The 17,875-nt window shown below is 50.6% G+C and overlaps 1 protein-coding gene across 6 annotated transcripts in view; it reads left to right on the forward strand.

Moving 5' to 3' along the window:
• The window catches only part of ERI3 (ERI1 exoribonuclease family member 3), a 127,210-nt gene that overhangs the window by 51,671 nt on the left and 57,664 nt on the right, over positions 1–17,875 (forward strand). For all 6 annotated transcript variants that reach the window (XM_087446071.1, XM_014796439.2, XM_087446070.1 and 3 more), the window contains one exon: positions 14,841–14,913. In XM_087446071.1, coding sequence (XP_087302197.1) covers positions 14,841–14,913 — 73 coding nt within the window. The remainder of the gene's footprint in view (positions 1–14,840; positions 14,914–17,875) is intronic.

Here is a 17,875-nt window from a genome sequence, read left to right on the forward strand (position 1 = left end):
GTGGTAGTGGGATAGCCTCGTTAGCCTGACAGCTCCTTGGGCCGAGAGTTCTTGGGCTCAGAGGAGCAAGGGGCACCCTGCCTCCACCTGAGAGCTCACATGCCCCTGGAGCCAGCCTACTTGCAGATGCGTGAGAGCCCCTCCTGCACATGTCCTGGGGCCTAGAACTGGCAGTAAAGGGGCTCCTGATTGTGGGCTTGGCTGGGGATTATCCATTTCCTAGGTGCAGGCCTCAGGGCAGGAGCAGGTGTTTGTGGAGCTGGACGAGGCTCCTGGTTCCTGGCCTGTGCTCCCTTCCCACTCTTCTGCACGTGGTCCTGGAGCTGCAGGTCAGCAGGCAGCTCAGCCTGCACCCTTCCCTCAGAGCCTGAGTTGGGGAAGTTGGTCTTCTCTGGAAGGACTTTGGGCCTGGAGGGACGCTGGCAGAGAAGCTCTCTTGTCAGGGCCACAAGTGCACCCCTCGCTGGCAGACAGATCCCCTGGTGTTTCCAGTTTCTGGGCACTTCTAGGCTGAAGGGTGGGACTCCAGTGGCAGCCTCATCTCCTCCCCACCAGGGAAGGTATCAGAAAGTCTCAAGTACTTTAGTGATTATAGGAACTCCTGGAATGGAAGTTTTGCTCAATCAAAACCCTGATAAGAGATAAAGATGTTTGTGTAGTAACTGATCAGGCTTTGAGACGTTTGATGGGGGGAGGAGCCTTATGCTTTGGCCTGCTGCAGAGCTGCTGCCTGGCTAGCTCATCACTGCTTAATTGGTCCTGAGGCAACCATTGCTGCCTAGGGTCTGGCACCTGGACTTATATATGGAGCGCCCCTGGACCACCTGTGAGGTCTTATCTCCTCCTCTTCGCTGGCAGGAGGGGCTGTAGGCACTGAGACCTTTGCCGTAGCCCAGAGACCTTTGCCTCAACCAGTCTGTGCCCGGCTTGTCAGGAAAACAAATTGGTCCTGTGTCTGTGGCTCTTTGGGGGAGTCTCTGGAAGTCTGGTTCTATGCTCTGTGGCAGACTCTGACAGACAGGCTGCTTCAGAGAGCCTCAGAACAAGCTAGGGGCATGGCTTGACCGTGTGATCCAGCTCTGCTTCCCTAGAGCTCGCCTGGTACAGAATAGAAGTAGCATGTGGCCTCCCACTGGGCTATGGCCTCCAAGGCCTAAGATTTGGGCTGCACTCCTTTGTATTTTGCAAATTTTTGGACCTTCCCAGCCCTTGGCCACTTGCTTGGGCCCCTCTGTCTTCCGGCAAGACAGAGAGTGAAGGCTGGAGGGCTTGTCCTTGAAACTCCAAGAAGGAGCCACTGTTGCGCCAGGAAAATATTTTCCTGCATTTTAGAACAGAGTTTTTTAAAACTCTTTTTGTGACTCTTGAGCACCAACTATTTTTGTGCGATTTTTTTAGAAATCGAGGTATGAAATAGGTACAGTAGGGTGCATAAAGTATACAGATGTAAAGTGTACAGGTCTGTATATTTTTATACAAGTGTACACCTGTGTAACCACAAGCTAGACCAAGATAAAGAACCTTTTGCTTCATCCCAGAAAGTTCCCTTGTGCCCCTTCCCAGTCAATAATGCCCACCCCACCCCCTGCCCTGCCAGGTAACCGCTTTTCTGACTTATTTTACTTTCGGTTAGTTTTGCTTGTTCTTGACTTTCATGTAAATGGAATCGTACAAGATGTGCTCTTTTGTGTCTGACTTCCTTTGCTCAACGTAACTATGAGGGATTCCTCCATGTTGTCGTATGTATTAGTTTAACCTTTTTACTGCTGTGCAATATTCCATTGTATTACTATACTGCAGTTTATCCTCCTCTTGTTGGACTACCTACCTTCTTTAGTCCTTCAGTACATGTTTGTGGAATGAGTTTGTGAATGTTCAGTCTGATATGAGAATCTCCCTAGGCCTATCAGCTTATCTCAATCCCCCTCATCTTTTAAAACCTAATTCCAGTCCCTTGGACATGTAGTGTTCCCTGGCTCTTCTGGAATCCACACTGGCCTCCCTCTTCTCTGAACTCCTCTGATAGGGAGAGGCTCGTTCCAGGCCTGAGGAAGTGGCCTTTGAACTGTACTGACCCATTTATTTATTCTTTCAGCAGATGCTTATTGAATACCCACTGTATGCCTTGCACGATTCTAGGTATTGAGGATATAGCAGTGAACAAAGAGATAAAACTTCCGAAGCATCCTGCCTTCCTGGAGTTTACATTCCAGTGCATGCAGCTAGCACTGCCCTCTGCCTTTTGGACCTTGATGCCAGAAGAATCTTAGTCTTGTTTGGGCTCCTCTATCCTGTGGGATTCTGCAGGAGCTAGGTGGTAGTGGCCCTTGCCACCTTGACAGGGCCTCTCTAGGGCTTGTGGGCTTTGGTCTCTCTTTTCTGCTGCTGCTTGGCAGTGAAAGGGTTTCTCAATATTGGTACTTCCCCTCCACTATCCAGCAGTCTGATTCCCTCTGTGAGAGGACAGAATTAATCTCCAACTTTCCATGCCTGTAAGGTGAGTGACCTCTGTTTTGTCAGCGCTTGCCAATCTGTCCTCGAATTCCCAGCCGGGGTAATGGAGGCATTACTTTGTGCTAAAGCAAACCACCACTTCTCCTAGTGCGGATGCGGTGCTGATCCAGGCACTGGGAACGGCAGGGCAATTCTGTGGGGATCTCCTCGCAGGTATACCAGCACCTGGAGGCTACAGGGGCATTGGCACCTGAGCAGCTTTGGTCCTCAACTGTGGTTGGCAGATTCAGATGCCCTGCTATCATATTCTCGCTAACCACCATCCATGCCAGTGGGGCAGCTGCTTCAGTTTGGTCTGAAATAGGTTTCTTTTATCAGGCTCCTAAGAGCACATGAGAGGCTGCAGACATCCCAGTGAGGAAGAAGAGTCAGGAGCAGGGGTCTTGGAAGGTGAAGGCTGGGAACTCAAGGCTGCAGCTGGCATAGTGGCCCATGCCTGAATGATTTGTGGACTCTGGGGGCTCAGCTCTGTAGGGCTTTGGGAAGGGTGGCTATGAGTGGGTGGGATAAATTCTCAGTGTCCCTGGCTAAAGGGTGACACGACTCAGACTTGATAGTTCTGTAAAACTGTTTCTTCCAAAGCCTGCAAGGATGTTGGTTTGGGGAAGAAAGCCAGCCAGCCCAGAGAATCCCAGGAGCCTGACAGGCCTTTTTCTCTGTGATTCTTTCTTGCAGGCAGCCCGAGGCAGCCTGTCTCTTTGTTAACAGAGTGACAGCAATGTGACACCATGGAAATAATTACTAACAAATCACGGTGCTGACTGCAAACAGCTCTCTGTCTTCAGAGGCATGTCAGGGTGCATTAGAGCAGGACTGGAGGAGCGGCACATGTGGGGGCTGAGGCGCATCCCGCACTCAGACGCTTTCCTCCTCTTCCCCCACCCTGACCCCTTTCTGCTGTGTCTGACTCTCCTGCTCATGGCCTTTCCCACTAGCTCAGCTATGGGACCAGCTGGCTAAAAGGCATGTGGCTAGTCCCACTTTCTCTGGGCAGGTAGCTAGGACTCCTGTCTTTACTAAGGAACACCTGGGTAGTGATGAGATCCAGGAGTTTTTCCATTACAGGGCCCCCAACAGGCGGAAGGATGCTCCATTTCTGATTTACTTTCTGCCAGTTGGGACCAGCTTCACCTGCTGGTGGTTTTCGGGTGACAGAGTATTTGCTCCAGCTGGACCCAGAATGTGGGGGAAGCCTTGCCTCTCAGTATCAGCTCAGCTCCCTGCCCCCACCAGCCCTGGTTTCTTCTTCAATTGCCATAGTCAATTTTTGGCAAGTCGACTTTGTCCCTTCCCTCTTGGTTAGCAGAGTGATTGCTCTGACTGTCAGGGCTGTAAATCACGCTCCTGGAGTGTGTGGCTGGAGGCAGCCGTGTGGGTGGGGAAAGGAGTGGAGAGAGGAGCAGCACTCCCATGGCTCCCTCACTCGCCCCCTCCCCTCTCATACAATATTTATCCAGGGATGGGCGTCAGATGCAGCGACCTCAGGGGTCACCCAGTTAAATAGCTTCTGAACCTCCCTGCATTCTAATTGCTGCAGTTGTCCTTTGCTCTGGAGACTTCTCCTCCCCGTTGTCTGCTGAGGCACACACTAATGGCTGTCCTCCCTGGCCCTGCTGGGACGCATGTGTGTCTGGCGGGGAGAGGGAGAGAGCTCATTGCTACCTTCCTTTCCCCAGGGATAAGGGAATCTAGGGCCTATTAACAAGTGGCTTTAGCCAGGAGGAGCACAATCCCCTGGCTCTCCTGTGCCCACTCCCCAAAGCTGGCTGGAGAAGGAGGCCCAGGCAGTGGGCTTGGTTGATGGGGCCAAAGGGCTTCACCCATTTCCAGTCCTATAAGCAGAATTGTGGGACTAGTGACTCCCTTACAAGGGGACAGACCCTTGAGTACTCCGCTGACGAGCATCATCCTATGTTCTCATGATCCCACATTCAGGGTTTGGAAACTTCTAATGAGTGATATTTCCAATTGGAATATGCTGCATTTTGCCCAAAGATTGGCCAGATGCAAAAGTCTCTTTGGTCTCCTGGAGGTCAATTTAGATGATGGTAGCAGGTATGTCCCATTTGTTGATTTAAGAGTGGCATATGCCACACTTCTTCACTAGGACCTTCTGGTGAATGTCAGTTACCCTTCACTGCAGCTCTTCTCTTCCAAGGAATACTGTTGGAAACTGCCATTGAAGGTGCTAACCACTGCATATCCTGGCATTCTGGGAAGTGGCCTAAAGTTAGCCCCTGTTAGAGCTGCTCCGGCCCCAGTGAGTACTGTGCTGGGAACTGTAGGGACCACCAGGTGATCAGGACAGAGCAGCACATACATAACTAATTACAGGCTAAGAAAGGTAGAATATGAGAACACTACAAAGAAGACACAAAACAAATGCTAGGAGAACCCAGAGGAGCACAGTAGAGAGACCGAATGGGTAGTATTTTTTAGCAGTAAACGTTTTCTTTTTTAACAAAATATTAAAGCCCAAGCCACTAGCCTGTTCTAATACCCACCCAGAAGTGTGACTCTGTGTAGGCCAAGGGCTTACAAGTCTTGAAGGAGTCAGAGGAGCTGGGATCAGAGCAGAGGAGACCAGCCAGAGGGTAAGGGGAACAGCTGTGTCCTTGAATGTATCGGAGCAGAGGTCAGACTGCATCCCAGATCCTGAACGCTTGCAGGATGCCTCTCCGTGGAGCCTCCAGAGGGCATTGTAGGCCGCACGAAGGCAGCCCAGGCAAAGGGTCAAGATGGCCAGGTGGAGACTGAAGTGGGGATGAGTGAGGAATCTTGGAGACAGCTCAAACTGCTAAGGAGCTCCTGATTTCCCTGGCCAAAAAGAAGAGCTCATCAGCTGAGACACTGACCAAAGTGCCCTGGAAACCTGTGGTCACCTGCTCGCCCACCTCCCCCAAGTCATTCCCTGCTGCCTGCTGGGGCCTCTGCTGTTCCATCTGGGAAACAGAGCTCTGACCAGGTCCTGGTAGCAGTTCCAACACTTCCTGCAGTCACAACGGGTGGGGCACTATGCCCTTTCCCTGGAAGAATTGCCCTGGGGGGGACCCAGGAGAGATGCTTCTCTTATTTCACTAGAGATGGGCTGGGGAGTGACAAGTTACTTGATTTCATGGAGTATTTGTGTCGCTGGGGAAGTGCATTCCACAGAGTGTTTGTGGCACTTGTGTGCTTCATGTGGTCATTTATGTGGGCTTCATGTGGGAGAAATGGGAGTAGAGATAGTTGGCAAGTGGCCCAAAAAACAGTGGAGCGGGGAGGCCCTGTATACATGTACAGTGCCTTTTGGAGGCTTCAAGCAACTGCTTGGCAATGGGGATCTGAGGCTGGTTTTCTCTTGGAGGACTGGCAGCCTGGCCTGTGGGGCGTCCCTCTGCACCCGCCTGTGTTCTGGTTTCTGTTTGGGAACTCTCCAGAGCAGCATGTCTGGGAACATGTCCAGCTGTGCTGCCAGACCCAGGCGCAGGTGACGGCCTTTCGTCTGTACCATAGGGAAACCAAGAGGAAATTAAATGTCATTTGCCCCCTGCACAGCAGGTCGCTGCCGGATCAGACACTGCTGATCAGAGCTGTGCAGAGGGTACCCGAGGGAAGGCTTATGCCTGCAACCATGCCCTCGGAGCCGTGGCGACTCCCAGGTGATGGGCTGGCTCACTCCCAGGGCTTTCTCTGCCAGGCTGGGTTCACCCTGGCCTGGAGCCCAGCCCTGTGCGACATGGCAGCTGCGGCCCATGCCAGGCCAGAGGTGTGTATGTACCAGTGGGAGGGAATGGAGGGGCAGGGCAGGACCTGGCAGTAGAGGAGACAGTGGGGTGATCAGCCCTTGCTCAGAGAAGCTGCATGGTATTGTGGGAAGAGCAGGGCCAAGAGAAACCTGGCCGAGTCCTGGCTCTGCTACTTACTAGTTGTAGGATCCTGGGAAAGTCACATTACCACTCGCAACCTCCATTTCGTCATCTGTAAAATGGAGATTCTAAGAAGCTCTGACTCCTGACATCTGTGAGGGAAATAGCTTCCTGTTGGGCCTGGTGCCAGAGTTTCCTCCCCTAGGTGTGGAACGATGGCCTGGAGCCCTTGCCCATGGAGCCTCACTGTGAAGTGAGTTAGCTGAGGTTGATGGGAAGTGGGGTGGGTAGTAAGTCTGGCTAGGGAGGCACAACAGGTAATCTCTCCCTGCCTAAGGCCTTTCCTTCTTGTCCTAGTCCTCTCAAGCAAGCATCCCAAGGCCTTTATGAGATGAGTATGGTGGTGATGGTCACCCTCCTATTTGCGGGGCTCAACTGGCTCCCTCCAGCTTCACACTTGGACTCCTCTTCCTGTTTGGGAGGACCTCAGGGCTCGTCCCAACTCCTCCCTTGCCTTGAAGTTCTAGTGGCGGGCTGTAGTTCTCGGCTTTGCAATGACATTTATTAACAGGGCTTTAACAGGGAGAAGATGTTTGAATACTGAGAGTTCTCCCTAGAAAACTCCCCACCCCCACCTCACCCCCATCTGAAGCATGGCTGCTGGTGGTGAAATTCATTAGTGCTCCCTGACAGGCAGTGGCGACAGAGGCGCTCGCTGTCTGCTTCCCGCTCCCTCGCTCTCGCGCTCCTGCTTCACGCACACTGATATTTAAAGCTGATGGGCTGCTTATAGACTTCTTGTACCATGACAAGTTTGGGGAGGGGGTTGGGGAGGAAGAGACAGACAAGGAGCCAGCTGTCACGCTGGTATTTCAAACAGTACTCTCTCCTGACCCTTTGTAGGCTCCAGCAAGTGTATCATCTTTCTGAAGGCTGTGGTTGGAATTGTAACCTGCAGCCGTCCCAGAGGATGGGGGCAAGTGTGAGAGCAAAGTGGGCTGAGAAGGCAGGCAGGGAAGAATGGAGGGACAGAGTGTGCATGTATGTGTGTGTGAGCAAAAAGGATTGAAGCTGAGTCTTTGTAAGTGCTCCCCAACATTGCCCTCTCATCACCAGAAATGAGATGGCCCTTTCTCAGTAGTCTCTCCTGGAGTGATCATTATGTTTCATGCTGTGGTTTCATTCTGGGTGGGCCTAGAAGCTCCCTGAGTACGGGAATCAGGTCTGATTTGCTTCTACTCCTCAAGGGTCTTGGGTCTCAGTGATACCCATAAATATGTGGTGGCAATTGAGGTAGAAAGTTCTCCCAGTTTGTGTCTAGACTGGGACCTTGGCTTTTGTTCCCTAGCATTTGTCTGCTGATTCTTTGGATTTGGAGAATGAGTTCCAAGGTGCCTCCTCCATCCACAACTCTTCCTCTCGCCCCGACCTTCTTGGAATTTATTTTTGCAACTGTTGAATGGTTCTGGAACTTCCCCTTTGCCTGTCATCCTCAGCAAAGCTTTTCCAGTGTCCTTTTCGTGACTAAGGCGCTATCTTCTCAATGCAGGTGGCCTGGAAGCATCTGCAAAGGCTACTGCAGGTTGGGTCTCAGCTGTCCTCCTTATAGCCAGAATCTCTTCTGTCAGCACTTATTTATAAAATATGTTTCTCTTGGCTGGCTCTTTTAACCTTCACAGAGCAGGGCGTGGAGGTGATGTAACTTGCCCAAGGACACATGGTCACTTGACCAAGTTGTCTCTTAGTGCGGCAGAGCCATGTGCTGGGCAGGGGTTGGGGGGTTTGGGGAGGTACTGCACTCTCCCTTCTGCCAGCCCCCATTTACCTGGACATCTTCTGGTGGAGGGTGGAGCCAGAATGCCTTTTCTGTCTGTAGACTGAAGTGTATTCTTGAACTGTTCAGGATCATCTTTAATGTGATTACTTTCTGTATGCCAGTCGTCCCCATCCTTCCCCCCACCCTGCACTCTATCCTATAGGCTTCTAGTAGGGGTTGCTGGCATGGAGCTGCTGTCTCTGGGCAGCTTCTTTCTCTTCCTTCTTGTTGTTGCTGATCCCTGCATTGACTGAAAGCACTGAGTGCTCGGCCTGCTGGGGTCGGCCCGGGCTGTGTCTTCTGCCATGGTGCATCTCGCAGGTGAGATGGAAACTAACCGGCTTTGATAAGTAGGAGACTTGAGCATTAATTTTTTATACATCAGCAGCGGCCAAGCGAGTGAATTCAATTATGAGCCTACTTTCTCTCTACCCTCCTCCCCCGTCTGGTGGTTCAGAACAGAGACTAAAGAACCTGTTGAAATGAGAAACTCTTATTTCCTGGCTTGACCCCCTCACTAATTCGGGTTAAATTGCTATGCTATTGCGGTGGTGACACATTGTGCCTGCCTCTGTTTGTATAAGAGGATGCAGTGGGGGAGGAAGGACCAATTTGTGCAGAGATAAAAGGTGTCACAGGCAGATAACTAACGTCCTGCACTCATTGTTGCTCAATTTGCTCCGTCTGGAAACCCAGCCTTCCCCTCTTTCTTCCTTCCCTCCCCTTGCTCATATTTTACCTTGATGCCACAGTGTAATGATGCCCTGCGTCGTGGGGGAGGAGATAGGCACCTCTGGCTGACAGCTCTTCCTGATAACCAAATTCCAGCCCATCCATCACCAGCTACTCTCTCAACTTGAGGAAAAGTGATCATGAAAGGCGGGCCGTTTATCACCCAGGGTCTGTTTATCTCCTCTGGGTGGGGGAACGGAAAAAGGAGAGACAAAGAGATGTGTCCCCAGCTAAGTGCTGCCTTGGCTGAGGCAGCCTGCCTGTGCTCGATGCTGACTGTGGAGGCTCTGACTAGGTAGAACTCCCAGATGGGACCCGGTGGGAATGGGACCTTTCCTGAGGCTCAGCCTTGGGACTTGGAGAGAAGCCTAGGAGATGTGGTGGTTCTGAGATGCAGGACAGCCAGCAACAACGTTCTGCAGGAAAGCTTGTATCGGAATGAGCAAGTTTGGAGACCCTCATGGAAACAAGCTCCACCCCTCCCTCACAGTGTCCCCTTGGCAGGAGCTTCCATCTGGCTGGTTGGCTGGGTCTACTGCCCTACTCCTTCTCCAGACTGGGCCTTTCGTGCTTCCATGGTCCAACTATGACTTTGAAGGAGACAGAGCCTTTCTCCCTGTTCTTCACCTTTGCTCCTCAACACTCCCCTTCTTCTACATATCAGATGGGACAAAATGGTTTGCCCCAGTAGGTGAGCAGTATGTGCGTGTCCTAAAGCTTTTGGACACCAGGACTGACAGTCTACATCACTTCAAGACCCAAGTCCCACAGCCTTTCCAGAGAGGCGGAAAGGGGTCAAATATGGCTCCAGATTCAGCTGACCTCCTCCTATTTAAGGGCTTGAGTCTGCTAAAAGTGAGAATGACATGCATCTCCCTGATTTGGGGTTGTCTCTAAGACTTGCAGAGGGAGAAGCACAGAAGGAATAGTATCTGTGACCCTTTCCAGCACTGGTGCCTGCTCTCCTGCTGGTCCTGGCTGTTGATGTCTGCCAGTCTGTCTGTCAGACCTCCATGGATGCTGCTGGCCTCTGACTCAAGCCTAGCAGTCCTAGCAGAACCCCCCAGCTTTGCTTCACCTAGTCTTCAAAGCTGAGCTCCTGCTCACAATAGCTTCATGCTGCCCATACCCATTAGTGAGGGTGGTGTTCCCTTAATGAGCTAGTCCTCTGCCTTGGCTGGCGCTGAGCTAGTCACACCTGTTTACCATCAGGGCTGTCTGGGCCCAGCCTGAGCTCTGGGCTGCAGGTGGTAGGGCTGGATGAGGGGTGGGTGGGGAGGGCCGGGCTCCCTTTGCTTTGTGCTGTTCACTTGTTAGGGGGGCAGTTTCTTTCACCCCTGTTCCTCCCATACTGTTCTCTTCTTTGTAAGCAGAGGAGGGCTCTCTGCTTTCTTTTTTGTTATTTAAAAGGAGTAATAAGGGAACTTGAGGAGTACCCCCATCTTTTCTAACTTCCCTCTGGATGGAGTAGCGAGGAACCAGTCAGGTGTCTGAGGGTAGGGTTTGATGATCTGTTTTGATGACCATGGAGGTCCAGTGTGATAAGAGCAGGGCCACATGGTAAATGCCAAAGGCGGAGCTCCTCACTGGCCCTAGGCCCAACAGTATTTGGAAAGTGACCATATCTCTCAGTTTAGAGCCCACAGGCAGGACTGGGGGGCCCTTCCTTAAAGGGGCCCCCTTGCATTCATGAAGCTGAAGGAAGTTTTGATTTGGTTGAAAAAAATCCCATTCCTTTTTATGGCCTGGACATAATTGGCTCTTTTCTATTGGCCATCAGTGATGTCATTCCGACCCTCATAAAGAAGGGGAAATCACACCTGTGGACTTGGTGCATAAAATTTCATTGGGCAACAGTAATAAGCATGGCCAGATGATGTTTGGGCAGTTGAGGAGCTTTGTGCCCAGTGATTCCAGCTGCATGGAGACCTGGGCACCATAAACCTGCCTGCACGTTCATGCCTGCAGGCTAGTCCAGGGCCCACTGCCAGTGGCTCTTTTCTTGGGATCAGTGTCTGGTAGGAACTCACAGCATTCAGACCCCTTGTGCCAGGGGGACTTTTACCCTTTTCCTTTCCAAATTGGTAGAACCATGTACCTACTGGTAATCATTGACCTTAGGCTCCTAAGAACCTTGGACCCAGGTGTGACCTTGAGCAGTGGCCGCCATGTTTTCTGCCTCTCTAAGGCCCCAGACTTTGCCTTCCCGGGGACTGTAAAGAGCTCTGAGTACATCTACATGACTGATGCCTTGTGCAGTCAGAAGACTTAGATCCATTTCTAGTTCTGCCCTTGGCTTGTTGTATGATCGAGCAAATCATTTTTCTTCTCTGGGCGTCAGTTTTCTCTTTTATGTAGGAGATGACAGCTGCTCTAACCTACCTTCCTCATGGGGTTTCTCTTGGTGCTCTCTAAGCTGGGGTAGGGTTTTGTCATAGAAATGAGTAACTGTCTTCCCATAAGGCACCTGGGAGTTCGGGTTCTGGCATTTGGTTCTGTGTCTGTTGTGAAGATGGGCCTGGGCCCTGCTACATCTGTACTGCTTGTATCTTGGAGTCACAAGGCTAGGACCACCCACAGGCTAGAGACTGAGCAGCCCGAATGCCTGTGAGTCTGCAAACTGCATGTGTGCCTGCAAGTGGCTAGAGCCCTGAGTGAGGGTTATAGTCCTGCCCCCTCTGCTTCAGTCAGCTGTGGGGACAGACAGCACTCAGGATGGCTCCTGAGCTGTATCTGAGGCTTCGTATCCAGCCTGACAGTCTGTCTCATCTGTCCTCCATGCAGCCCCCCTGGTATAGGTCCTCCTCCCAGAGGAGCAGGCAGAACCCTACTACCTTCCTACCTGAGTGGAAATGTCCACAGCTGACGTCTTCCTTTGAAATCCTGTTGAAAAGGGAGCCCCTTCCACCCCAGGGTAGCCACAGCCAATAGGACTCCTGGCCTGAGTCAACTAAAAGAATCAGAGGATGGTGGGGTTGGCTAAGGGAGAATATGATAGGTGACCCAGGACCTCTGCCTTTTGCTGGCCAGTCCCGCTGACCTGTTTCTTTGCAGATTCTGCTGCTTCTGGTGGCCCTCTTCACTCACAGGCCTTAATGTGATTTTTCAAAAATAACTGACCTAAGCAAGCATTTTCACAAATACCAAGGATAAGGAACATGAAAGAAAAAGTGAAGGAAATAAGAAAATTATCCAAACATTACAGTTCTGCTTCTTAGGCAGCCACATTCCAGCTCCTAAGGCTACCTTTCATCCTTCAAAACTTGCCTAATGTCCTTATATTCTCTATCCTTTGTGCCCACATTGGGACATCCTGTCTGGATACCCCTTCATCATCTTGGCCTCAGCCAGAATTTCCCTTCCAGGAAATTGACTGGTTGTAGTTAATGTCGTTGTGCCACCAGGGTGTTTGAGTGGAATCTTCCACTCAGGTAAGATATCTCAGGTAGTAGAAAAGTAAATCTTACTAAACTGCCTGAAACATGGGGATCAGCTTCCTATTAGTGTCTGTCAAATAATTGAAAAGTGATGGAGGGAAGGCTAGACTGCCCTGAAACTTTCTGGGGTGGAACCAGTCATCTCAACTGGATTCTCACTGCTAAACTTCCTAAGAAAGGAGTTTTCACTGTGGTCTCCACTTTTCTTTTCTCTTATTCACTCTTCAACACATTGTATGCTGCCTTCTGCCCCCACCAACCCCCTGATGCCAAATTCTTTGGGTTTGACCACCCTATTGCATTTGATACTAATGACCTGCATTTTAAGCTTAAAAGTCAGTTATATATATTCTAGAAAGAGGAAGCTTGGTACCACAGTTTAGGTTGACCACAGGTGATATGAAGTGGAGTCAAAGAGCATGTGTGACCTTGGGTATCTGATACCCTGAAAATGATCTAGGAGCCCTGCCTTTTGGGAGTGGGGGTGGGTTGGGTGAGTTCTCGCTCATTGTACATTATCTCCTGCAGAATTCTTGAAGGAGCTCAGGGTATGTGACCTGGAGAAGGGAACTCTGGGGGAAACTTCCTGGGCTCTCAGATTTGAGAGGGTTCTGCAAGGAAGAGGTGGAAATCTCGTTCTTTGTAGTTTGCAAAGACATACCTCAGACTCATGGGTGGAAGTTACAAGGAGACAGATTTCAGTTTAGTATTAAGGAAGGATGTTCTAAGAATTAAAGGAGTTCAAAATTAGAGGTGGCTGCTGCATGAAGTAGTGAGTTCCTTGTGTGTGGTGATGGTCTGGTAGGGGTGGCCTGGTTTCATTTTAGCTCAATAAAACTTTTGAGACATTAGCCTGAACCCTCTGCTCGTCTCATTCCATACTTGTCCCAGGTGATCTTATCTACTCTCATGGCTTTAATTTTACTTAAATTACATTAATGATTCAGCAATTTATATCTCCAGTCCAGATCTCTCTTTAAAACTGGATATCCAGCTGCCTCTTAGGCATCACCCCACTGCCCAGTGTCTCCTAGGCACTTCCAGAGACTCAACAGATGTTGAGTGCTTACCATGTGTCAGGCGTAATCTAAAACTTCATCCCAAACTCATGCCTCCTTCCAGTCGTGACCTAGGGGTGAGGCAGTGGGAGCAGTCTACCCTGTTTTGGGCAGAATGGGGACACACTGTATGGGGAGAATTTAAAAACAAAAATAAAATGGACTAAACGCTAATCTGTTCTCGGTGTCAAATATGCTTTCTATGCCGCTGCCTCCTTTTTATCTTTTCTCAGTGAGTAGCATGAAGCTAGTCAAGCCACATACCTTTGAATTGGGTTCTAGCGCTTTCTCTCAGTGGGCCCCACATCACAGTAGTCCTCCTTTACATCTCTTATATCTGTTGCTTGCTTGCTATCTCTATGGCTACTGTCTAGTCTCCTGGCTACTACCTAGCTTTTTTAGTGTGTTGTTTTTGTTGCCCCCAGAACAATCTTTGTAAATCACAACGCTTCAGAGGTTCTCCATTGCCTGTGGCCAAGCTCCTCTTAGCAAGAAAACTCTATGATCGTCCCCAGCTGATATTTCTCGTATCTTCCTCCATCCTTCCATCTACCCCAGTGCTCTAACTTAAGGCTTTTTGTCTATTTCTTTTCTTGTCCATTCCATTGAACACACTGTGAGTCCCTTATGGGCAGTAGTTAAGTCTTATTTTTTGAGTCCTAAGTGCCTGACTCTTATTAAACATCAGTGAGTGTTTGGTTGAATGGATTTGTGTGCGTGAAATGGCATCATCAGCTAGAAGGGAAGACAGTTTATAAATTCTAATTTAAAGAAAAGTCAGGGAGAGACTCTTCGTTTAAATTCTGACCTCTTATCCTTCTGCATGGTTTCTTCTCTATCTGCAGAAAGCCTATTGCTAGATATTTAAATATGAGTTGAAGCCCCTGCCCAGCTATTTCTAAATCATGTGCTCTTTCTCTCTCTCCTCCTGTCTTATATCTCTGCCTCTCTGCTGTAATAAAACACCAACAACCTGGTGCATTGGAAAGAACATAGGCTTTGGAGTGAGACCAACCTGAGTTCCGTCCGTGGCACTATCATTTTTTAGCTGTGGGACCCTAGGTAACCCCTCTGAATCTGATTTTCTCATCTGTAAAATGTTGGCAGCAGTACCTACCTCACAGCATCACTCTGAAGGATAGTGTGAAAATGTAAGTAAAATACTTAGCATATGTAGGACATCAGAAAATAGTAGCTGCTGATGTTATTTTGAATAGTCTCCAGGTTCTCACATTTGGATCTGAGGGCTGGATCTGGAGCCCAGTGTCCTGGGTGCTGGAGGTGGGGTGCCTTTCTTGGGTAGGGTGGGACCTATGGGTAATGAAGGTTTGGCCTTTTGAGGTCTGTTTGCTCTATAGACTCTATTGGCTTTCCTAGCTTAAGACTGCATCCCTGGGACATAGGTGTGCCCAACTTGTTCTCTCTTCTCTTGTAGGCTCCCAGGCCAGTGCCAGTACTTGGGCTTGCCAGTGGCGGATTACTTCAAGCAGTGGATTAATCTGAAAAAGGTACTGTGTCTGGGCCGCACCCGGATGCTCCCTCTGGTTCTCCTGTGCCTCATGTTTCACCTTCTTTGCTTTCGTTTTTCATCTCTGTTCTTCTCTTCTTATTGTTCTCATCTCTTTCCTTTTCTTTTTGTTCTTCTCTTTCTTCAATACCCCTCCTTCCTCTTCCTTAGCTAATGTGCACTAGAAGGTTGTGGTTATTACTGGGAGTGGGGAGCTGCTTGGGGACCAGGCTGCTGGGTGGAGTATGACACTGCCCTACTTGGTGTCACCCAGATGTGCAGAGAAGTCCCAGTTAAGGAAATTTTTCAGGATTCTTGCTCAGAGCTGCATCTCTGGACTGACTTGCATTGCCTCTAGGAGAGATGTGGTACTAGCTGAGCCTCTGGGAAATTGTCCTCCTTTGATGTGATGATGAGTGTGGCCTCTGACCCTCCTGACTAGCCCTGGTGTCTCCCTCTGGGTGGGAGTTAGATTTGTTTCAGGCTGGCTTCGGTCCTGCCCAGCTCCAGCAGAGCCTTGCTTATGTGAGGAAGGGCCATGAAAACCAGAGCCAGTTCCCTTTGCTCATGAGGGAGGAGACTGGCAGCACCAAGCACCTGGGGAGTGGGCGCTGAGCTGTGAACCAGGAGGGACTCCATGTAGCTAGGGAAGTGGACCCTGGCAGAGAGTGAATCACCCAGAAAACTCCTACTTTCCTCGTGTGTGCTGTGCTTCCTAGGTAAGCAGAAGAAAGGAGGTGTAGGAATAGACTCCTCAGATCCCTGCTCTGGTAGGATCCTTGCTCTGGGAGGCCCAGTCCACTAGGGAGACTCACGCCCATAAATCCTTCTGATGTAAGGGCAACAGTCCTGGGGCAGCCTCAGGAACCCCGTGCCACCAGTCAGCTTAGTGACTCCCAGGAAGCTCAGAGAAGGGAGAACACACCATGGGTCAGGGTCGTGGCTCCCAGGGGGCTCAGCGATGAGAGAGAGGCTGTTGGAGGATCAGGCTAGGTGTTGTGAGGATTTGGGTCTTGAACTGGGCATTCAAGGGAGGCAGGATGTGGCTATGAGGAGGAGAGAAGGCTTTCTAGGCAGGGGGAGCAGCCTGCTTTTGGTGTGTGTGTGGGCTGGAGCTAAGCGAGCATGTGGAGGAGCAGTGAAAGAGAATGACCTTGGACTTGGTAGGTCTCAGGGCAGCCATTCTCTGTGGCAACCTTTGTGAACTCCTTTACTCTCCCCTAGTGTGCAGGTCCTTTGCACTCTGGCTTGTTTGTGCTTTGACCCCTACCCACTTCTCCCGCTGATCGCCTGTGCACCTGAGCATCAGCTGCTTACTACCAAGCGTCTTTGGCTGAGGAGGCCAGGCTCCGTCCTACCTTCAGGCCTTGGCCTATGGTCTTACCTCTGTCTTAAGTGTCCCCCAGTCATCTTCATCAGGCGTATTCCCTCTTCTTGAAGATTCAGCTCAGGTGTCACCTCTGCTGAGAAGCTCAGCAGTCAATCTCTTGCCTTGAGGCTCCTTGACACTTTGGATATCAGTGATCTTAGAGCGTTAAAACTGAGTCACATATGTTTCCTTGCAGACATGTCCATCTGGAGCACGGAGACTGGTTCTGGTTCTTCTCTGTGTCCCCAGTGGCCAGATCAGGGCTAGGTACCAAGTATGTGCTCAGTAAATAATTGCTGGCTGACTGACCTTTGAGAGCTGGCTCCATAGAGACCCTCTCACACGGGGCTTGGCAGGGCTACGCGTGCGGATGTGGCTAGGCCTGCGCTCCTGGAAGACGGCGTGGCAGCTGTCAGAGTGCATCCGAGGCTGCTTGCTGGCCTTGGCAAATGCAATGTGAAGGCCCGGCCAGGCGAGGCGGGCGCTGACCATGAACAATTGCTCTGTGAAGTTCACTAGACTTTTTGGTGTATGGATAGCTCCCTGCCTCTAGGTTCCTTGGCAGAAAGGCAGGAAAGCAGCCGACCCATGTGGTAGCATTACCACTCAGGGCTACCTTGGTGCTGCTGGGGGTGGAGGTGGGCTGTCCTCAGCCTGTTCAGCTTGGTTCTTTGCAGGACTATGCTGAGCTGTAGAGGGGGGATGGGTATAAGGAGAAACTGAGGACTCTGTTCCCACTTGGCCTTGTGATTGCCTCTTGGGAGGTAAACTGAGCAGGTCTAGGAAAAACAAGGGATCTGACTACTTCTCCTCTGCCCTCCAGCCACATCATGTTCCAGCTGTGCTTGAGGACCCCGCAGGAGAGATGACTTAATTCCAGACTTAGCCTAGTCCTTGCTAGCAGCCCTTCAAGACAGGGAGGCTGCAGAGCCCTGGAGGTCCAGAGGCATTGTGATCTTTCTGACTTTTATACTGCACGACTTAGTACAGGCTGCACAAAAAATTCCTGCTCCCTTAAAAAAGTAATGATAAGAGCAAGGCCAGGGAGGTCATTACCAAGGTTGTGGGAGTATTGTGCAAAAGCCTTATTCCATGCCTTCTTTCCTGATGTGTGACCCAGGCTGTGGCTGTCGACAGGGTCTGCTCCTGTCCTTGATCTTACCTTGTCCTCCCCCCTTCCCTTCCTTCTCCTCTCCTCCTCAACTCCCCTAGCAGAGCTTTGCCCCATGACAAAAGTGGGGAGGGTCCTGGTCTGCCTGGCCACCTAGACCTCCCTAGTGAGTGAGCTACTGGGACTGAATTTACCATCCCCGTTTCCTAAGGCCTCTAGTCTGAGATGAGACATAATGTTGTCTTTCAGCTGCCCTCTCCTGTCCAGAAATGGTGTGGGTTGCATCAGAGAAAAGTAACTTTTCAATGGCCAGGTTTCTGCATCTCCCGCCTCTACCTCCTTACCCTGTAGCAGTGGGGAGCAAACCAGTGTTTGCTGACATTTGGAGCGTCATTGAATGATCTTAGACTCTGATTGAACTGTCAGCTTAGAGAGGAGTCGGGGCCCTGCTCCCAGCTCCCTCCAGGAGGTCAGAGCTGTCAC

Source organism: Ceratotherium simum, chromosome 22 (assembly GCF_057802395.1).
Source record: "Ceratotherium simum simum isolate JZ-2026a chromosome 22, ASM5780239v1, whole genome shotgun sequence".
In the NCBI taxonomy this organism is placed as follows: Eukaryota; Metazoa; Chordata; class Mammalia; order Perissodactyla; family Rhinocerotidae; genus Ceratotherium; species Ceratotherium simum.